At 45.9% G+C, this 21776-nt stretch overlaps 1 protein-coding gene across 6 annotated transcripts in view; it reads left to right on the forward strand.

Moving 5' to 3' along the window:
- The window catches only part of rbm25b (RNA binding motif protein 25b), a 162424-nt gene that overhangs the window by 98060 nt on the left and 42588 nt on the right, over positions 1–21776 (forward strand). For all 6 annotated transcript variants that reach the window (XR_005458465.1, XM_038781556.1, XM_038781547.1 and 3 more), the window contains exons 9-12: positions 7508–7591; positions 10088–10416; positions 12612–12726; positions 17330–17419. Coding sequence is in view for 5 of the 6 variants with exons in the window: in XM_038781556.1 (XP_038637484.1) it covers positions 7508–7591; positions 10088–10416; positions 12612–12726; positions 17330–17419 (618 nt within the window). In the remaining variant the exon portion in view is untranslated. The remainder of the gene's footprint in view (positions 1–7507; positions 7592–10087; positions 10417–12611; positions 12727–17329; positions 17420–21776) is intronic.

The raw sequence follows: 21776 nt of genomic DNA on the forward strand, positions 1-21776 counted from the left end.
GCCCTGGGTCACTGTCCGTGTGGAGTTTGTATGTTCTCCCCATGTCTGCGTGGTTTTCACCCCCACAACCCAAAGATGTGCATGGTCGGAGGATTGGCCACGTTAAGATTGCCCCTTAATTAAAAAAATAATAATTGGGTAATCTAAATTTATTAATAAATATTTCCAATCTATCACCATTTAAATAAGAACGAGCAAAAGAAGTAGGAGTAAGCAATTGAGCCCCTCGAGCCCGCTCTGCCATTCAATACGATCATGGCTGATCGCATCTCGGCCTTAGCTCCACTTCCTGTCGCTCCCCATAACTCTTCAACCCATTACTAATTAAAATTCTGTCTATCTCAAATTTACTCAGTCCCGGCGTCCACTGTACTCCAGGATACTGAATTCCACAGATTCACGTCCTTTTCTTCATGGGATAATATTTTATGTTTCTGTTTCTCCATCCAAGGTGGATAACTTCGCACTTATCCACATTATACTGCCATGTATTTGCTCACTCACTCAACTTGTCTAAATCACCTTGAGCCTCTTAACGTCCTCATAATTCATATCAGCATCTCGCTATCAAAATTCTTAAACATTCATTTTACGTTGGCACTTCAAGGAATCTTGGATGAGGCATCAAACCAAGTTCTTGACTGTAGTCGGAACGTCCGACTTGGGAACAGGAATATGCCCTACGAGCCTGTTCCATCACACAAAATGACGAAGGCTGGTCTGGTTATAGTTTCAGCTCCACTTTCCTGTGTGCATTCCATAACCCTTGACTCCCTTGTCCAAGAAAATTATCTAACTCTGTCTTAGGTAGATTTAAGGACCCACTACTTTCTGGAGAAGGGAATTCCAGAGACCCCCTTGAGAGAAAATAAATTTAGTCATTGCTGTCTTATTCTTATTCTCTTCATTGATCTCTTATTCTTGACCCATGTCCTCGAGTTTTAGTCTCCCCCACAAGAGAAAACAGACTTCCACCCTGATGTTGCATGTTTCAATCAGATAATAACTCTCATTCTTATAAAATCCAATGGGTGTAGGCCCAACCTGTTCAACTTCTCTTCAGAAGGTTAAGACCTTCATCCCAGGAGTGAGTCAAATAAACTGTCTCTGAACTGCTTTTAAAGCAGTTAGACCTTCTTTCAAACAAGGAGACCAAAACTGTTCACTGCTCCCGATGTGTTCTTCGCAGGGCCCTGTACAGCTGCAATAGCTTTCCATACTTTTATATTCCATTCTAATTGCAATCATAGAATCCCTACAGTAGCAGCCTACCTAGACTCACTTCCCCGCCCTATCTGTAAATCCGTAGCTCTACCTAACCTGCATATCTTGTGACGCTAAGGGGCAATTTAGCATGGCCAAACGACTGAACCTGCCTCCTCCTGATATTGAGCCTCTGTCAGATCTTCTCTTAGATGCCTTCGCTCCAAGGGGAACAGTCCTCGTCTTTGCTCATAACTCAAATTTCTCATCATAGAATCACCATAGAATCTCTGCAGAGGGAGGCCATTTAGCCCATCGAATCTGCACCCCACCTAAGGCCCACTCCCCTGCCATCTCCCTGCAATTCCACCGAATCTGCTGCAATCCCACCAAATCTGCACATCTTGAGACACTAAGGGGCAATTTAGCATGGCCAATCCACCCAACCTGCAAATATTTGGGCTGTGGGTGGAAACGGAAGCACCCAGTGAAAACCCGTGCAGACATGGGGTGAACGTGCTAACACCACACACAGTCACGCTAGGCGAGAGTTGTATACCTGGGTCCTGTTGTATTATGTAATTTGGAATAACACAAGCTGCCACTTGATGCAGTTTTGAGTAAAAGATGCTCCAGACTTTGAAGTGAGTTCAATGTGTTTTATTGAACTTTTCACACAGTTCTCAATGAGTTCGACTCTCTGCTAATCCAAATGTAGTAACTCAGTCTAACTGAACCAGCCTTGCTTTAAGCTACGTTCAGGGGTGTGATGCTGAGGATACACGCTGTCTCATTCTGTAGATGTTGGTCTGTGGAAAGAGGCGGGGTGTGAGTGCCTCGTCCCTTTTATAGTGAGATACCATCCCTGAGTGTCTTGACTGCTCATTGGTCGTGTCCTATTCTGTGTGTTCATTAGCTGCATGTTTGCATATCATGACATCTCCCCTTTTTAAAATGTTTTGTTGGTGTATGTGAATGTATTTGCATGTGAATGAGTCCGTCTAATGTGACTGACGGAGGACAACAGAACAGAGAAAACCAAACAAATGTTCACATGTCCAGTCTTTGAGGCTTGCGTCTGATCCTGGTCGACACCGCCGGAGAAGTGGCGGAGGGGACGACGGCGCCATGACAGGCGGGATGGAAGCCTGATTGGTGGCCTCGTGGTGTGAGGTATCAGGAGGTGGCAATTCAACATATGGAAATGGAGGAGAAAGTGGTTGCAGGCAGGTAACTTTACGCAGTGGCTGTCGATTCCTTCCCACGATTCAGCCATACGTACGACATAAGAGCAGGGCGCGGCCTGTTGAACAACGACAGCCGGGGCAGACCACCCACCATCCAGTATCTTGATCCTGACAGTGTCTGCCGGGGATAGCACAGCCAGATCGGTGGCATGGGCATCATAGCCCAGCTTTTGACAGTCTCTGAGCTGCTGCATCTTCTGCAGCACCAGGAGGTGATCCAGGTTGGGCAGGTGTCTGGATGAAAGCGTCGTCCGCAGGTCCCTGTTCATCAGGAGTTGAGCCGGCGACATGCCAGTGGACAGTGGAGTCGCCCTGTACGTGAGCAGTGCAAGGTGTATGTCGGAAGCTGAGTCCGCGGCCTTGCAGATGAGCTGTTTCACAATGTGCATCCCTTTCTCGACTTTTCCATTGGACTGCGGATAGTGCGGACTGGAAGTGTCATGCTGGAAATTGTATGACCTGGCAAATGTGGACCATTCTCGACTGGTAAAGCACGGGCCATTGTCGCTCATGACGGTGATTGGGATGCCATGCCTTCAGAATGTCTCCTTACAGGATGACGGTCCGAGAGGTGAGGTCCGGGAGCTTCAGTGCCTCAGGGTATTTCGAGAAATAGTCGATGATCAATACGTAGTCGCAATCATTGCCATGAAAGAGGTCGATGCCAACCTTGGCCCACGGAGAGGTTACTATGTCATGCTGTTGGAGCGTCTCCTTGCTCTGCACTGGCTGGAACCGCTGTCAGGTAGCACAGTTCAGGACCATGTTTGTGATGTCCTGGCTGATGCCGGGCCAGGAGACAGCTTGCCTGGCTCTGTGTCTGCACTTTTCGAAGCCCAGGTGTCCCTCATGAATCCGGCGCAGCACCAAGCTCTGGAGACTGAGTGGAATGACAATCCTGTCCAGCTTGAGGAGGGTACCATCAATCACTGTCTGATCATCCATCACATTGTAAAATTGTGGGCACTGCCCTTTCTGCCAGCCATTGGTGAGGTTGTGGATGACGCGCTGCAAGAGGGGGTCTTTAGCTGTCTCATCACGAATGAGAACGACCATCTCATCTGTCGCCAGGAGAGTGCTAGCACGCAGCTGCACCTGTGATTCGATGTGTTGGATGACCTCCAGTGGCTGACTGGGCGAAGTGACGGAGCGGGACAATGCATCAGTGATGATGAGCTCCTTGTCAGGTGTGTACACAAGGAGTGTAAACTCCCTCCGAAGTTTAAGCAGGATTCTCTGCAACCGAGGCGTCATGTCGTTCACGTCCTTGTGGATGATGTGTACAAGAGTCCTATGAACCGTCTCGACACTGAATGTCGGCAGGCTGTAGACATAATCATGAAATTTGAGGATGCTGGTGAGAAGACCCAAGCACTCATTCTCAATCTGAGCAGATCTGGTTTCAGTGGGAGTCATCACCCTTGATGCGGAGGCTACTGGTGTCCAGGATGATGTGTCATCTCGTTGAAGCAACAGCGCACTGATTCCATCCTGATTTGCATCTGTGGATATCTTTGTCTCCCGGTCCAGGTCGAAGAGTGCCAGGACTGTGCAGTGGTGAGCTTGGCTTTCAGCTCCAGCCATTCTGTCTGGTGTGCCACCTTCCACTCAAAGGCAGTTGACTTTTTCACCAGCTTGCGTAGGGCTGTGATGTGTGTGGCCATGTTTGGAATGAACTTGCCCAGAAAATTGACCATATCCAAGAAGCGCAGCATCGCCTTTTTGTCCTCGGACCTGCATTGCCTCAATGGCCTTGATTTTGTCTGTGTGCACACCATGCTGTGAGATCTGGTCGCCTGGCAACTTGAGTGTCGATGTGCCAAAACAACATTTGGACCTGTTTAACTTTAGGCCGTTGGCATGTACACGGCGGAATACCTAGAGACGTGATACGTGCTCTTCAGGGCTCGTGGACCATATGATGACGTCGTCCATGTACACAGGAACTTCTTCAATGTCTTCCATCATCTGCTCCATGATGTGATGGAATATCTCCGATGCCGAGACGATGCCAAATGGTATGCGATTGTAGCAGTATCTGCCAAATGGCAGAGCCTTCTGCTGGACTCTTCCAGCTGGATTTGCCAAAATCCCTGTGATGCATCCAATTTGAAGCGTGCATGTGCCATCTCACTCGTCAGTTGCTCCCGCTTGATGGGTTAGTGTTCCCGCATGATATTCTTACTGAGATCCTTGGGATCAATGCAAATGCGCAGGTTACCCAAAGGCTTCTTTCTGCACACCATCGAGCTGATGCAGTCAGTCGGTTCGGTGACCTTGGATATAATGCCTTGTTGCTGAAGATCCTTGAGCTGTGCCTTCAGGCGCTTTCTCAGTGGAGCAGGGACACGTTGTGGTGCGTGGACCACTGCCTTGACATCCGGTCATAGCTGAACCCTGTTATCGATACGCCAGCGAGCCCATCCCGTTGAGCACATCTGGATACTGGGCGAGGATGTCGTCGATGCCGGCCTGAAGAGCCACATGGGAGGATGTTGTAGTGTAAACCCTTTGAATGAGATTCAGCTGCTTGCAGGTGTGCGCACCTACTGTCAGGATTTACAATTTGAACGCGTAACAGTGCTTGTGTGTGTGTCGATTGGATACGTGCAGATGGCAGGATCCCAGTGTCGTGATGGCATTCCTATTGTAATCCGGGAGCTTGCAGGCAGCTGGAAGGACCGTGGGGGGCTTCTTAATGCGTCTGAAGTCTGCCTGTGAGAAGATGTTGGCAGAGGCACCTGTGTCCAGCTTGAACTGGAGGGGGCAGTGGTCACTGCTTCATCACTGCTCGCCATTCGTCCTCTGAATACATGGCTAAGATTGACTGGACTTACAATGAGTCTGGTGTCGCATACTCACACGTTGTAATAATGCCCACGGTAAGCATGGTCCAGGCATTCAGCATCTGGATCCGTTGCACTGCAGGGATCAGAATCCTGTAGGCATTGTTGCACACTCCGGATGGAATTGGGAGCGCTGGCTCCTGACTGGTGGTGCAGATCTGCACAGGGCTGTATTGTGGCCTGGCTTCCCGCAGTTGCAACAGCATCTGCCTCTTGCTGGGCAATTTTTCTTTAAATGGGCGGTGCCACACTTCGAACACGTCATGACGTCGGCTTCCTGACGCTCCGTGCGTTGTTGCACATGCACAATTCTCAGATACCTGCGCAGTCTGGGCTTTGGCTGCTTCGTTATCCCGTTTGCGTCGCGCATGCGTCGGGCCCCAGGAAGAGCGCGTGAAATGGCCGCTTTTGTCAATGTTGAGGCACTGCATCTGGGAGATGGCCAACACACTCTGCCTTGTGGGAGGCTAGTTTATCATTTTTTGCCGTTTTGTACTGGGAATAGTGATTTGCAGCGTGCTCATGCACTGCATGTTTCAATCGCGACTGGCAGGGTTATATGCTTGATCTTCAGAAACTGCTCTCTGGATCAGAGTGAACTCCAAAAACGATTTAGTCTCTGATCATGGAGTCAGTGATATCACCGAAGTTACAGGATTGCGCTAGCAGTCTTAAGGTTAGTTAAATATCAGTTGAAGGATTGGTCTTACCTTGCAATCACTGCTTGAATATGTCGCATTCGACGATTTCGTTGGTGTCCACCACACGGTGGCTGTCAATCTTGTCTAGTATGGTCTGAAACTTTGTCTTGTCCTGGGCTTAGGCAAAGTGGAAGGAGTTGAATATTTCCGAGCTATCTTCCGTGCATCAGATGCACCATTGAGGCTTGATGCTTCGACGTAAAGCTGAAATTTCTGCTGGTGAGGTGCCGCAATCTTTTCCATTGTGCCGGTATACATTTGCTGGTCATCACGAATCTTGCTGAGTTGAACTAACGAGATTGAACAGACTCCTGGTATCAAATTATGTAATTTGGAATAACACAAGCTGCCACTTGATGCAGTTTTGAGTAAATGATGCTCCAGACTTCAAAGTGAGTTCAATGTGTTTTATTAAACTATTAGCACAGTTCTCAATGAGTTCGACTCTCTGCTAATCTAAATGTAGTAACTCAGTCTAACTGAACCAGCCTTGCTCTGAGCCACGTGCTGGGGTGTGATGCTGACGATACACCCTGTCTCACTCTGTAGATGTTGGTCTGTGGAAAGAGGCTGGGTGTGAGTGCCTCATCCCTTTTATAGTGTGATGCCACCCCTGAGTGTCCTGAGCCCCCCCCCCCCCCCCCCCCCCCCCCCCGTCCCCACAACCACATTCAAGCCTTTAGACACTAAAGGGAAATTTTGCATGGCCAATCCACCATAACCTGCACATCTTTGGAGTGTGGGAGGAAACCAGAGCACCTGGAGGAAAGCCACGCAGCCACGGCGAGAAAGTGCAAGCTCTACATGGACAGCGACCCAAGGTTGGAATCTAACCTGGGTTGCTGGTGCTGTGAGGCAGCAGTGCTAACCCCACCCTTTGCCCAACGGTGCCACAATGCCACAAACAATCTTTCTATCAGTTTTCCCCTGCTGATTTAAGTTCATCCCTCACTCACGCCTCTTGATTATCAAATATCTTTGGGAACTTTTCTAAGTCTGCCACTAGGAAGCCAAATGCGAAACATTGTTCAACTCCTTTGCTATTTCTTTGTTCTGGAGGACCAATAATAGCTTTAGTTACGCTCTTCCTCTCAGGTGAATGTAAAAGACTGCAAACATTGTTCAAAGATGGACAGTACCTTTTTTAAAAAAAACAAACTATTTATTTGACCACTTAGTTCATTGCTATTTTGTATAACCGTTGCATAAAATGCACGTTTACTTCCATGATTCTCACATTGCAACAGAGAGAGAGAGAGCTGACTGATGGTGATTTAACTTGAGGATCACCACACCTCAGGCGAGGGGCAAGGTTGAGAAGGTGGGTCTTCGTGAATAACAGCTGGTACGGAAATTTAACCGCGCTGTTGGCCTTGCTCTGCATCACACACCAGTTCTCCAGCCAACTGGGCTAAACCGGCCCTCTGTTTATTCTAAATGTATCACTGGTTCAACAAAGGACACTTTGCAATTAAAAGTGTGTGTTGGTAACTTGTGTTTTATTTTGTAGGATGATATAAGTGCCATGGAAATGGAAGAAGACAAACGAGATCTAATTTCTCGGGAAATCAGCAAATTCAGAGATACTCACAAGGTAGTACCAAAATTCACTATTTTTACAAATATAAGCACAGGAACTGCAGGCACTTTCACCTTTTAGAAAGCTGATAGTTCATTAAAATATTTGCTGTCATTTAGTTCTTTTATAAAATTGAAGCAATCAGAATTTTACCTTTACAACCGTAAATATGTAGATCGATGTTACGTTGGGCCCATTTTAAGTTAGAATTACAAGGTAGCAAAACTAGATTATTGTACACTGAATATTTGCTTGTATATCTGATTTTCTCAGGAGTACTTACAAATGAAGTGTATGGGGAAGCATTTTTCATGTGTTATTTAGTAAGAATTAGCTTGAGCATCAATTGATTTAAACTCATGGTTAATTTTGTCTTTTAATCCATTGAGCTTAGTATTGCTTGTCGCACATTTAGCAACCTAGAAAAGGAATCAAATCTAGAAATTTTATGTTAACGCAAATTTGAGAAGAGAGAAGAAAGAATAGAGCCCTGCCCTAGAGCTATTGGCTAGCAGAAAAGTAAGTGGTGTTATGTAGTACTTTTGAACTGTAGGCAAATATTTGAGTATTGAAGAAGCAGCTAAGGCAAGGGGAATCCAAAACAGGTACCATATAACATGCATGGAATAATGTACATGCCCTTAAAGCTAATCTATTCATTGACCCCCACCATTATGATAGAGATCATATGGTGACTAAAGCAAGATGAACTCAGAACTTGTGAAAATGCATGGATAGGATGTAAGTATGAGCTTCAGTTTCTTTTTTATAAAATTCATGGATACCCCCTTAGAAATATGCAAAGGTGCAACTGGTCATTCTTTAAAGTCTAGTTTGTTGTCATGATCCTGAGCAATCTCTTTATTTCAGTACTTGTGATTTAATGCAATCATTTTGAATATTGGGATTCTTTAATACTTGCACAGTCAACCTTTGCATGTTTTGATTCTTTTATATTGTAATGTATTTGCTACAGTCTTTCAGACTGTTGCTGTCAGATGTTCAGTTTAACAGGGGGTGTCCATTTAGAGCACTGATGAGTCTGAAGAATATGAGGTAAGATCCAATAAGCTTATCTTTTCCCTCTCTATTTTGCTATTATTTTCATTTGCTGTAGCATAAAATCTTGTGTTTTAAATGTTTTCATTTAAACGCAATCATTTTGAAACCACAGTGACATAATTTGAAAAGCCACACTAATGTTGAAGTAGCTTTGATCTTGTGTAATGTAAAACAAAAAGTATCAAATAGTAAAGTTAATTGCAATTTAAAAAAATAGTTTAAATGAAAATTGAAGGAATGCCCCATACAATGAAAATTCAAGGAATTAAACAAAATATTCAAAAGTGTAAGGTGATCTAGAATTTGAAGCCTGCCTTTTTACATTTCTTTATCCTTAAATTTAACCTAATAAAATGTACTCGGCTAAGAGGGATTTCAGACTTCTTGTAAGTATGTAGAAGAATATATTTTACTTCACACCAAAATAGTAACCTTTAGGAAATTCGAGGTAAGTTCATGTCCATCCTTATATTTTGTCTCCCGTTAATCGACTACCCATCAAAGCTAGAAATGACCCATTTTTGTAATTTTGTGTTGCGTTTATCAAAATGTTCCAGCATGTTTGTGCTTTGTGTACAGCTGGCACTGTTTAACATAATGCATTCGTAGTTTTAACAATTTAGAATGATCAGAGTTACATCTTAATCATTTCGCAAAAGCATAGACCAGATTGTGCTTCTGCACTTAATTAATTTTGGTATTTTTAAAACATACTTTTGCATCTCTTTCAACATTAATTATGGCGGTTACATCAGTGTATCCGGCAGTGGATGGTGATGATTTTATTTTTGAAGTGTTTTATGTTGCCTTATTCTGCTTGGATAAATTGATGTGTTGTAAAAGTTTTCTTTTCACTATTGTTTGCTGATTTGAGTCATTGGTGACCGATTGAAACCAAAAACCTTGAGGTAAGAACCTGTGTTTATGATTGTTTAATACTTTTGAATTGTTGTATATTGTAATTAAAAAAATTTTTTGTGTTTAATTGCGAAATAGGGATGATGTTGTATGTAATATTTAATTTATACAAGTTATTTTAATGTGTTGGCATCTGCTGGTGCTGACAGATTGGTCATTCTATTACTTGTGAACAATTTACTTGCTCTTCCCAGACACTTAGCTTTTAGGCAGTGTTAATCCAGTCATGACGGTCCAAGTCCTAGCAGACCACTGTAAGTCACATCACTTCCAAGGATGGATTATAGTCTATTGATGCTTTCATTTTCTTGTAGGAATTCTGGACAGTAAAGTTTTCATTAACAATCGTATATTTTAATCAGTAAATGATCATCTAAACTGTCAGTATCTTCCTGTAATTGGCAGGTTCTATGTCAACTTGTGCTTTTTCTGGGCAATAAATATGATCTTGTGATAAATGCACTGTCCTTAACATCATTATAATGTTTCAGATGTTACCTCATGGCTAAGGATTGTTTTGTTAATTTTTAGAAACTAGAAGAAGAAAAGGGAAGGAGGGAAAAAGAAAGGCAGGAAGTTGAAAAGGAAAGAAGAGACAGAGAAAAAGAACGTGAACGGGAAAGGGAAAGGCGTGAGAGAGAGAAGGAGCGTGAAAAAGAAAAGGAGCGGGAACGAGAGCGTGAACGTGAAAGGGAGAGGGAACGTGAGCGAGAACGTGAACGAGACCGAGATCGTGACCGTGATCGTGAAAGAACAAAGGACAAAGAAAGGGAACGAGATCGAGAAAGGGACCGAGAACGGGATAAAGAGAGAGAAAGAAGCCGGGACCGGGAAAGAAGCAAGGATCGTAGTAGATCTAGGTTTGCACTCATAATTTTTGGGATGTATTTTACCATCTGTTTACAGGTTATATTTTGTAATTTCACTCTCTCAATTATCTTCCTTCTCCTTTTACTTGTGTAAGTTGTTGGCCGATATCTCCTTTTTCATTTGCTCATGTGAAAGTAAAATTGGAGAAAATTAATCTCTGCCAAAGCAAAGTTGAAATTTGCTATAATAACGTAGCTGATGTCCTGCAGACAAGCTCCATCATTTAAGGAAGCAATGAGCACAAACCTGAGTCGTGCTGGAAAGGAAGGAAAAGGTTTTCTGAATAGTATTGGCTTTTCCCATCTGGTATTTATAATTTACTTCTTTTCTGGTCTTCTGCATTGAGGGTGTCAGATTAATTTGACCGTAAAAACTATCACAAAGAGCTCAGTTCCATTATTGTGTGCTCAATGAAGTACATATTAAAATGAGTTGCTTGTCCGGACGAATTGTGTCCCAGGTTGCTGTGGGAAACAAAGGAGGAGATCGCAAGGGTCCTGATCCAAATTTTTAATTCTTTGGCCACGGGAGAGGTGCCAGAGAACTGGAGAACCATGAATGTAATCCCACTATTTAAGAAAGGCTGTAGAAATAAACCAGGGAACTACAGGATAGTGAGGTTCATGTCAATGGTGGGGAGCTCATGAAAAAGATTCTGAAGGTGAGAATCTATTTCCACTTGAGGCAAGGTTTGATCAGGGGTAGTCAGCATAGCGTTGTCAGAGGGAGGTCATGTCGAACAAATTTGATTGAATTTTTTTGAGCACGTGACTAGTGTGTAGATGAGGGTAGTGTCGTCGATGTAGTTGAGATGGATTTTAGCATAGCATTTAACAAAGTCTCACATGGGAGATTTGTTAAGAAGGCAAATACACGTGGGATACAGGGTAAATTGATGAGGTGGATTCATAATTGGCTTAGCGGTAGGAGACAGAAGGTGATGATAAGATGGCTGCTTTAGTGTCTCGAAGCCAGTGACCAGTGGCGTACCACAGGGATCCATGCTGGGCCTCTTATTGTTTGTCATTTATATAGATGACTTGGATGACTGTGACGGGAAGAATCAGTAAGTTTGTGGATGACACAAAGATAGGCCAGGTGGTTAAAAGTGAGGCTGGTTGCAGGAAGATGTGAACGGGATGGTTAAATGGGCAGAAACGTGTGACAGATGGAATTTAATCCTGACAAGTGTGAGGTGTTACACTTTGAAAGGAGCAATTTAACAAGGAAATATTCAACGAATTGCACCACACTGGGTAGTCCTGAGTAACAAAAAGACCGAGGCATTTTTGGAAATAGATCTCTGAAGGCGGAAAGGCAGGTTAAGAGGGGTGGTGAAAAAGGCATATGGTACACTTGCCTTTATCAATTGAGGTATAGATTGCAAAAGCAAGGAAGTCATGTTGGAGTTATATGGTAGCCATGATGTGGAGATGCCGGCGTTGGACTGGGGTGAGCACAGTAAGAAGTCTTACAACACCAGGTTAAAGTCCAACAGGTTTGTTTCAAACACGAGCTTTCGGAGCACGGCTCCTTCTTCAGGTGAAGAAGGAGCCGTGCTCCGAAAGCTCGTGTTTGAAACAAACCTGTTGGACTTTAACCTGGTGTTGTAAGACTTCTTACGGAGTTATATGGAACATTGGTGAGGCCACAGCTGGAGTACTGTGTGCAGTTCTGGTCACCACATTAAGGAAGGATGTGATTGCACTGGAGCGGGTGCAGATTTGTTTCACCATGATGTAACATTTTACTTCTGGAGAGAGGGTGGATAGGCTTGGGTTGTTCTCGCTGGAGCAGAGAAGACTGAGGGGCGACTTGATCGAGGTGTACAAGATTGAGGGGCATGGGCAGGGTGGATAGGGGACAGCTGTTCCCCTTAGTTGAAGGGTTGGTTACGAGGAGATACAAGGTCAAGGTGAGGGGCGGGAGGTTTAGGGGTATTTGATGAAAAACAGAGAGTGGTGATGGTCTGGAACGCACTGCCTGAGAGGGTAATAGAGGCGGGTTGCCTCACATCCTTTAAAAAGTACGTGAATGAGTATTTAGCACGTCTTTGCATTCGAGGCGATGGGCTAATTGCTGGCAAATGGGATTAGAATTGCCTTTCGTGTGGCGGTGCAGACTCGATGGCCCAAAGGGCCTTTTCTCCACTATTTGTGATTCTGTGTTTCATCGAAATTTTCAGAGAGAAAAGCCGAGAAAAGGAGAAGAAAAGGGACCGGGAAGAAGATGAGGAAGAAATGTATGAACGTCGGAAACTTGAAAGGAAACTCCGTGAGAAGGAGAATGCTTACCAAGAGGTATAAATTGTGAGATAAAGGAAAGTTCTTGTGGAAGTTCCAATCAACACTGCCATCAATGGTTTTGGAGTTGAGGCGGATGTCTTGGGTTAGAGTTGAGACATATTTACTTTGGTTGTTCTGTATTTTACCGTGGGAGTGGTTGGTTGGCTTTAAATGGTCCCATAATTGGTAGCATCATCTGCTCCCAAAACAGAACAACAGCTCACATTAAAAGTCACATTTTTTTAAGGAAACTCTTTGCAGTCATGTTTTATATCATCTGCGGGAATCAGAGATTTGCCCCGTGGGCGGGGAGGGGGGATGGTTTCGAGGTTGGTAGTAGGCAGGGATCGAGCAGTTTGGGGACCATTTTTGAAGGGGACAGCTTTTCGAGTTTAGTGGAATTGGAAGAGGAGTATGAGCTGCCGAGTGGGAATGGTTTTCGGTACTTAGAGGTGTGGAATTATTTTTAAAAAAAATATTTTATTCACCTTTTTCACATTTTCTCCCAAATTTACACCCACCAACAATAAACAATAATCAGTAATGAATGCAATGTCAATCCCCATATCAATAATATCAATCCCATCCTCCCACCAAATCTCCAAACATTAGCCCGCGTGTTAACATAAACAAATAACAAAAAAGGAATCAGGAATCACCCACAGTCACCATTAACACATACAACTGTAATGTTCGATATAATCCAATTCTCGAAAGTGCATAAAGAATAACGCCCAAGAATTGTAGAACCCCTCCATCCTACCCTTCAGTTCAAATTTGACCTTCTCAGGAGTCAATAATTCCAACAGGTCCCCCCACCATGCCAGGGCACGGGGTGGAGGGGTTGATCTCCATCCCAACAGGATCCGTCTTTGGGTGATCAACGAGGCGAAGGCTACTACATCTGCCTCCGCACCCGTTTCCAACCCCAGCTGTTCTGACACACCAAATATGGCTTCCCAAGGGCCCGGGTCCAGTTTCACGTGCATCACTTTAGACATTACCAGAAATACCTCCTTCCTTGAACCCCCCCCAACATTCACACACATCTTCTACCCCTTCAAAGAGTCGGCTCATCCTTGCCCTTGTGAGGTGTGCTCTATATACCACCTTCAGCTGTATCAGCCCCAACCTCGCCCACGACGTTTGAGGCGTTCACCCAAAGGAGCACCTCATACAGAACCCCCCCTCCATACCTTCTCCCAATTCTTCCTCCCACTTTGCCTTGATCCCATCCAGCGGTTCCTCTTCCAAACTAGCCCCGTAATCCTCCGACACTACCCCCTTCTCCAGTCCCCCTGTCGTCCGCACCTCCTCCATCAATGTGGCCGGCTCCACAGGGAAGCGCTGTATCACTTTTCTGGCAAAGTCTCGAACCTGCATGTATCTAAATATTTCCTGCTACTCCAGCTCATATTTTGCTCCCAGCTCCTTCAATCCTGCAAACCGACCCCCAAGAAAGAAATCTTTTAGTGTCCTAATTCCTTTCTCCTCCCATCTCCGAAAATTTCCATCCCACTTCCCTGGCTCAAATCTGTGATTCTTCCGAATCGGCATTTCCCTTGACCCTGCCCCCAGCCCGTAGTGTTGCGAAGCTGCCTCCAAGTTCTCAACGAAGCTATTATTGTCGGACTCGCTGAGTATTTCCCCGGAGTTGTTGGGTGCGGTGCTGTTGCTCGTGCCTTCAATTCCGACCCCTTACTCAAAATCTCCTTCATTCTGACCCACTGGGAGTCAACCCCTCTGACCCAGCTCTGCACCTTCTCCACATTTGCCGCCCAGTAATAATACATCAGGTTCGGAAGACCCAAACCCCCTGCCTGCCTTCCTCTCTGTAACAGCACCTTTCTAATTCTGGCCACCTTCCCTCCCCATTTGAACGAGGTAATAATCTCTCCAATCTCAGAATGAAAATCAGCAGGCATTGGAAAATAAATAAATCGCGGCAACACATTCATTTTAACCGCCTGTACCCAACCCGCCAGTGACAGAGGGAGACCATCCCACCTTGCAGATCAGTTTCCAGCCTCCCGACCAAACTAGAAATGTTGTACCTAAGGAGCCCCCCCAAAATCCCGAGCAACCTGTACTCCCAGGTATCTAAAGTGTGTCGCTGCCCTACGGAATGGCAGCCCCCCACCACTGCCCCCGGCCGAGGCACCGCAAAATATTCATTCTTGTCTCGATTTAAATTGTATCCCGAGAAAGACCCAAACTCCTGAAGCAGCTCCAGTATTCCCCCTCTTGACACACTCTGTTCCGACACACATAATAACATGTCATCGGCAGAGAAGGACAGCCAGTGCTCTATCTCCCCCTGCACTATCCCTTTCCATACCCCCGAACTTCTTAACGCGATGGCCAATGGCTCAATCGTGAGTGCAAACAACAGGGGGCGCATAGGATATCCCTGCCTAGTCCAAAGGAGGAGAGAAATCTATTCCGAGTTGATGTTATTTGTGCAGACACTCTCCCTCGGCTCCTTATACAGTAGTCCAACTCCAAACCGCTCCAGAACTGCCATCAAGTACCCCCACTCCTATTTGCCTCCATGTACATTGCATCTATTACCCTCTGACGCTCCAACCTCCCCTCGTTGTCTAGCCTTAAACGAGATCACCTCACCCCTCACTACCGCCTTTGGAGACTCCCAGAAAATCGCCTTCGACACCTCACCCATGCAGTTGAAACCTCCATATTCTTCGACTACTTTTGTCACAGACCCTCGGTCCCCCAACAATCACACATCTAATTTCCACTGGTCTCTGTACCACCCTCTTCTCCAGTACCATATCCACCCAATGCGGAGCATGATCTGATATTGCAATTGGGAGTACTTTGACCCCTTAACCTCAACCAGCAGCCCCTTCCCCACCACGAAAAAGTTGACGTGCGCGTATACCTTATCGACTGCTGAGAAAAACAAGTACTCCCGCTCCCTCGGGTGCAGAAACCTCCAAGGGTCCACCTCTCCCATTGCTACCATTAGCCCAGCCAACGCCTTTGCCCCCTCTGACGGGACTGGCGAGTGTGACCTGTCCAAGTCGGGAATGGCCCCACACACCTTTTTGGCAGATCCCACATCGTTACAATTGGGACCATATACACTTACTAGCGTCCCCTCCAGCACCCCTGTTACAATCACTTCTACCCCATGGTCTGCACCCACCTTCTCCGTACCCTTTGCTGACCATTACCGCCACCCCTTGAGCCCTTCCGTCAAATCCAGAGTGAAACACCTGGCTAACCCAGCCCCTTTTTAAGTCTCAGCTGGTCCTTCACCCTCAAGTGAGTCTCCTGCAGCATTGCTACATCAGCCTTCTGGACCTCCCAACCCCCTTGTGTTCCATGTGACTATCCTAACTGCGCGGGGGGGGGGGGGGGGGGGTGTCTCCCTCTCTTTTCTCTTCTCTCTTTTCTCTTCTCTCCTCTTCTCTTTCTCTCTCTTCTCTTTCTCTCTCTCCTTTCTCCCCCCCCCCCCCCTCCAACGCCCCTTTTTATCTACCATCGTCATACCAACGGGCCCTGGCCCAGGAGCCTGACCCGCCGCTATCCATTATTAACATCAACCCACCCCAGAAACAGGTGCGGAATTATGTGAGGAAGTAGGTGATGTCCTTGCCCGACCTGCTGCTCCCCGGGGCTACAGGATAAGGTAGAATCAAAAGCACGAGTGGGTGAGGGTAAGGTGTCCGAGATTTACAAGGAGCTAATGGACTGCGAAGGAGCTCTGACAGGAGAAGTTAAACAGAAGTGGGAGGAGGAGTTATGGGGGGGGGTGGGGGAATGGAGGCTTTGACGAGGGTAAACGCATCTTCCTAGTGTGCTTGGCTTAGCCTTATTCAATTCAAAGTAGTGCATAGAGCTCATATGACGGTGGCCAGGCTGAACAGGTTCTTTAAGGGCAAGGAGGACAGTGCGGATGGTGTGCGGGGAGGTTGCGAATCCTGTTCACTTGTTTTGGGCATATTTGCAGTTGAAGGGGTTCGTGGAAGTTATGTCTGAGGTACTGAAGGTGAAGGTGACCTCGGGTCCAAAAGTGGCAGTTTTTGGAGGGTCTGAAGACCTCTGAGTCCAGGGGGCGAGAGAGGCCGGCACCTTGCTTTTGTCTCCCTTGCAGCCCAGAGACAGATTTTGTTGGATTGGAGGGACTTGGGTTTGTGGTTGAGCGACCTGGTAGAGTTCCTTAGGCTGGAAAAAATTAATTTCACCTTTAAAGGGTCAGTGGATGGGTTTTCCCGGAGATGGAAGCCACTTATTGTCCTCTTCAAGTACAGTTAAGATGCCAGCGGGCTGGTGAGGGAAATGAAGGGTTTAAAATGGTGAAGGCGGGATGGGTGGAGGGGAACGGCAGGGGTGGTGGGGTGTTATTTATTTGTTAATGAGATTTCCTGTTTATTCTTTTGGTTTTGTTTGTGTTTAATGTTTCAATATAAAGGCCTTAATAAAAACCTTTTAAATAAAAGATTTAAAATGCTTAATGATTCAGATGCCTTTGCTGTTAAAAGTGCTATACCATGTGCACAAACATGCTGCAGGTATGTCTGATTAGTTTCTGTCTTGCATGCCATTGAGTTTTGAATTGCTGCTTTTATTAATGTTTGGCCTTTTGATTCAGCGTCTGAAAAATTGGGAAATAAGGGAAAGGAAGAAGGCAAGAGACTATGAAAAGGAAGCTGAAAGAGAGGAAGAGAGAAGAAGAGAAATGGTGAGTGTGGTGATTGGGAACGTGAACTGCATTACGCTAAAGCTCCCAAGTTCCCTCAACAGTGCCAAAGAATGACAACCTGCCCTGCACTTTTATTCAATTTAAACTTGGTTTTACTTTGCCAAGCTTTGGCTTTGTGACATAACGTGGCCTCTCTTTTCCTATATATGATTCCAGTCCTTCCTTTGGCTTTGTGCAAGAGTGTACCAACGCTGGTTCAGAAAAGTTGTGCAGTTGCTACTGGAACTGGTGCCAGGTCAGACACACAAAAGTTGTAGCGGCTTGGTAGAAAGGAACTGGAATGAAAGATAATGTGAGCAGGAAATAGGACATAGACGACTTTTAGAGAGTGGAATAAATAAGGGTCAGAAAGCATGCAAAGTGCAGAAGATTGGAGTTTTTTTTCCCCTTTATTCTGGGTGTGGATATGGGCGTCGCAGGCAAGGCCAGCATTTGTTGCTCTTCCCTAATTGCCCTTGAACTCTGGCATTTAAAAAGAAACTCAACCATGTTGCCAGAATAAATTGAAATGGTAAGGTAGCAGTTAATGATGTGCTTTAAAGGGTTATGGGGAGCGGTTCGGAAGATGTGGGGGGATGTCTGAATTTGAAAACGTAGGAGATGTGTTATCTGGAGTGCAGGTATAGTAAGGACGAGTGAAGGTGTGGAAAATTGTTCCATTGTACCTTCAAGCACCAGGAAATGCAAATTTCAGTCCCGAGCAATTCCCTTAAACAGCATGCTGCAATTATCTGACCCAAAGGATGGAGGAGACTCCTGTACAGGAACGACTCTCCAGGCCCTTGCCACAGCAGCGCTCCCATGCCCGCCAGCAAAACACTCAACAAGCCCAGTGGTGGAAGCTAGTAGCTACTCTGAGAATTTGGGAGACATCAAGCAGCACTTCGGTCTGACCGAAATGCCCATCATAGCCCCCATTTGTGGCAACCATAGGTTCGCACCAGCCATGCTTGACGCTCCCTTTAAGTGTTTGGGGGGGAGGAGGTTTACACTGTTGGTTAGGGACTTTTACATTGTGGATAGACTAACAACCTTAGAGGAACTGACAGAGACTGGAACTGTCAAACGGGAATGAACTCCGCCATCTACAGATCAAAAACTTTCTCTTCAAGGAGACAATAGCATAGCCACCAATCCAGAGAGAGAGAATGCTAGGGGAGTTACTGGATGCGGACAGTCTGGACCTGTATGGACGACTCTTGGAAAGGACGCATTCCCCACTGGACGAGACACTGGAATAATGGGAGGGAGTGATGGGGACAGAAATAGGAGCGAAGTACTATGTGGAGCCAACTCATCCTCATGCGCAAGACTAAGATTTGCACAGCTGGAAGTGGTGCACTGAGCACAGCTGACAAGGACCCAAATGAACAGGTTCTTCCCGGAGGTGGCAGTATGGTAGCACAGTGGTTAGCATAGTTGCTTCACATCTCCAGGGTCACCGGTTCGATTCCCTGCTGGGTCACTCTGTGCGGAGTCTGCACATTCTCCCCGTGTCTGCGTGGGTTTCCTCTGGGTGCTCTGGTTTCCTCCCACAGTCCAAAAATGTGCAGATTAGGTGGTTTGGCTATGCTAAATTGCTCTTAGTGTCCAAAAAAGGTTAGTTGGGGTTACGGGGATAGGGTGGAGGTGTGGGCTTGTGTAGGATACTCTTTCCAAGGGTTGGTGCAGACTCGATGGGCCTCCTTCTGCACTATAAATTCTATGATTCTGTGACTAATGTGAAAGGTGTTAGGGAGGCGCTGTCAACCATGCCCACGTGTTCTGGGCATGCCCCAGACTGGCTGGGTTTTAGACACTCTTCGAGTCAATGTCCAAGATGGTGGGGCTGAGGGTGGAGCTGTGCCCAAGAGTGGCAGTCTTTGGGGTATCAGTGGGGGAGGGGAGTGCACAGCTCACATGTAAATAACAGATAACTCCCATTGCACAGTGAAGGACCCCGAAACAACAAATGGAGGGGGGGGGGGGGGGGGGGGGGGACGTAGGAGGAAAATGACTTGTACTTTGCAACCGAGGCAGTTATCCTTACCGAATGTACAGTGTACAAAATGTAAAAATTTCAATAAAAACATTTTTAAAAAATTATCTGACCCAAAATGAAAGGGAAATAATGCCCTCAATGTTGTGCCGAGCCATGATCACCCTACTCAAACCCACGTATCCACCCTATACCCGTAACCCCCCCCCTAACCTTACTTTTATTAGGACACTACGGGCAATTTAGCATGGCCAATCCACCTAACCCGCACATCTTTGGACTGTGGGAGGAAACCGGAGCACCCGGAGGAAACCCACGCACACACGGGGAGGACGTGCAGACCGTCCGCACAGACAGTGACCCAGCCGGGAATCGAACCTGGGACCCTGGAGCTGTAAAGCATTTATGCTAACCACCATGCTACCGTGCTGCCCGGGTATTCAGGGTAAACCATTTCGGACAGAGATCAGGAGATATTTCTTCAGAGTGGTGAGCCTGTGGAATTCATTACCAGAGGAAATAGTTGATGCTAAAACATTCAATATATTCAGGAGGCGGCTGGATATAGCACTTGGGGAGAATGGGATCAAAGGCTATGGGGAGAAAGCAGGATTAGGCTATTGAGTTGGATGATCAGCCATGATCGTGATGAATGGCGGGGCAGACTCGAAATGCCAAAAGGCCGCCTCCTGCTCCTATCTTCTATGTATCTGTGTAGCTATGTAAGTTACACAAACAGCAATAAATAGGAAAATGAAGAGATTGTATGAAAGACATTGTATACACCATCTTAATATGTAAAAGACTCAGACCGACAATATTAACAATATTTGGAATCCTAGAAGTAAGTCATTCATTTGTGCATGTTAAACTTACAATTCTGTTTGGTAGAGCTTTTGTGTAAATAAATAGAAGTTTATAAATTTAGCAGCTGTTTTTGATTGCTTTGCAAAGCCCGATTAAAAGTGAGTTTTTATTTTACTTACAAATAAAGATCGGACAGAGTCGGCATGGAGATATGAAGGGGAAAATCATGCTTGACACCCATAAACCCTGCCAATTCCCTTGCCATCTCAGAAGCACCCAGAGATCTGGGACGCGATCTGTCCATCCTCTGATCTAATCCGCAATGATTTCCACCAAAATCAACTGATGAGTCATGTTCGGGGATGGCTGCCAGCACCTTTTTGATAAAGTCCGTGTTGTCCCAATTTGATGCATAAAACCACTGGCACACCCGCCAACACCCCACTCACCATAACGCAATGCTCAAAACCCCCCCCCCGCCCGCCGTCAAAATACTGGCGGTTTTAAAACCTTCATTGTTAATCATGATCGCAACTTGTCTAGACCTCCAATCGAAGTTTGAATTGAACATCTGCCCCACCCATCCCTTCCACAGCTTCGTCTGATCACAAACCCTCAAATGCGTCTCTTGCAAGAAGACTGCCTCTGTGCTCAAACTCATCAAAGGGAAAACACCCGGGGCCTATTAACCGGATCATTTACCATTTAACCCCCTAACTTTCTACGTAACCAGCCTGATGGCCTCTGGAATCCCCCCCGCTAGAATCAGCCATAATCCACCTCGCGAGGAACTAGGTCCTAATCTACCTTGAATCCAGGCCTATTCAAGATGGCCACCATGCCCACCCTCACCAGACCCATACACAAAGAAACCTTCATCACTACCATTCTATCCTTGAGGAGGATACCCTTAAATTACAGGCGATATAAGCGGGCAGGTCAGATGAGCTGATCAGTGGCAAATGGAATTCAATCCGTATAAACTGAGGTGATGCACTTGGGCAGGACAAACTAGGCAAGGGAATACATGACATACAGCAGGACCCTGTGAAGCACTGCGGATCAGACGGACCTTGGTGAACTTGTGCCCTGTTCCCTTAAGTTAGCAGGGCTGGTAGATACAGTGCTTAAGAAGGCAGGTGGTATACTTGCTTTTATTAGCTGAGGCATAGAGTTTAAGAGTAGGGAGGTTATGTTGGAACTGTACAAAACATTGGTTAGGCCACAGTTAGAGTATTGTGTGCAGTTTTGGAATCCACATTATCGGAGGGATGTGATAGCACTGGAAAGGGTGCAGAGGAGATTTACCAGATATTGCCTGGGCTGTAGAGTTTTAATTATATAGACTGGTTGTTTTCCTTGGAGCAGAGAAGACTGAGGGGGACATGATTCAGGTGTTTAAAATTGAGGGACTAAGAGTAGATGGGAAGAAACTTTTCCCCTTGATGGAGGGATCAATGACCAGGGGATGTAAGATACTGGGTAGGAGGTTCAGAATGGGTGTGAGGAAACATGTTTTGTCCAGAGGGTGGTAGGAGTCTGGAGCTCTGC

The sequence above is a fragment of the Scyliorhinus canicula genome, chromosome 2 (assembly GCF_902713615.1).
Source record: "Scyliorhinus canicula chromosome 2, sScyCan1.1, whole genome shotgun sequence".
Classification (NCBI taxonomy): Eukaryota; Metazoa; Chordata; class Chondrichthyes; order Carcharhiniformes; family Scyliorhinidae; genus Scyliorhinus; species Scyliorhinus canicula.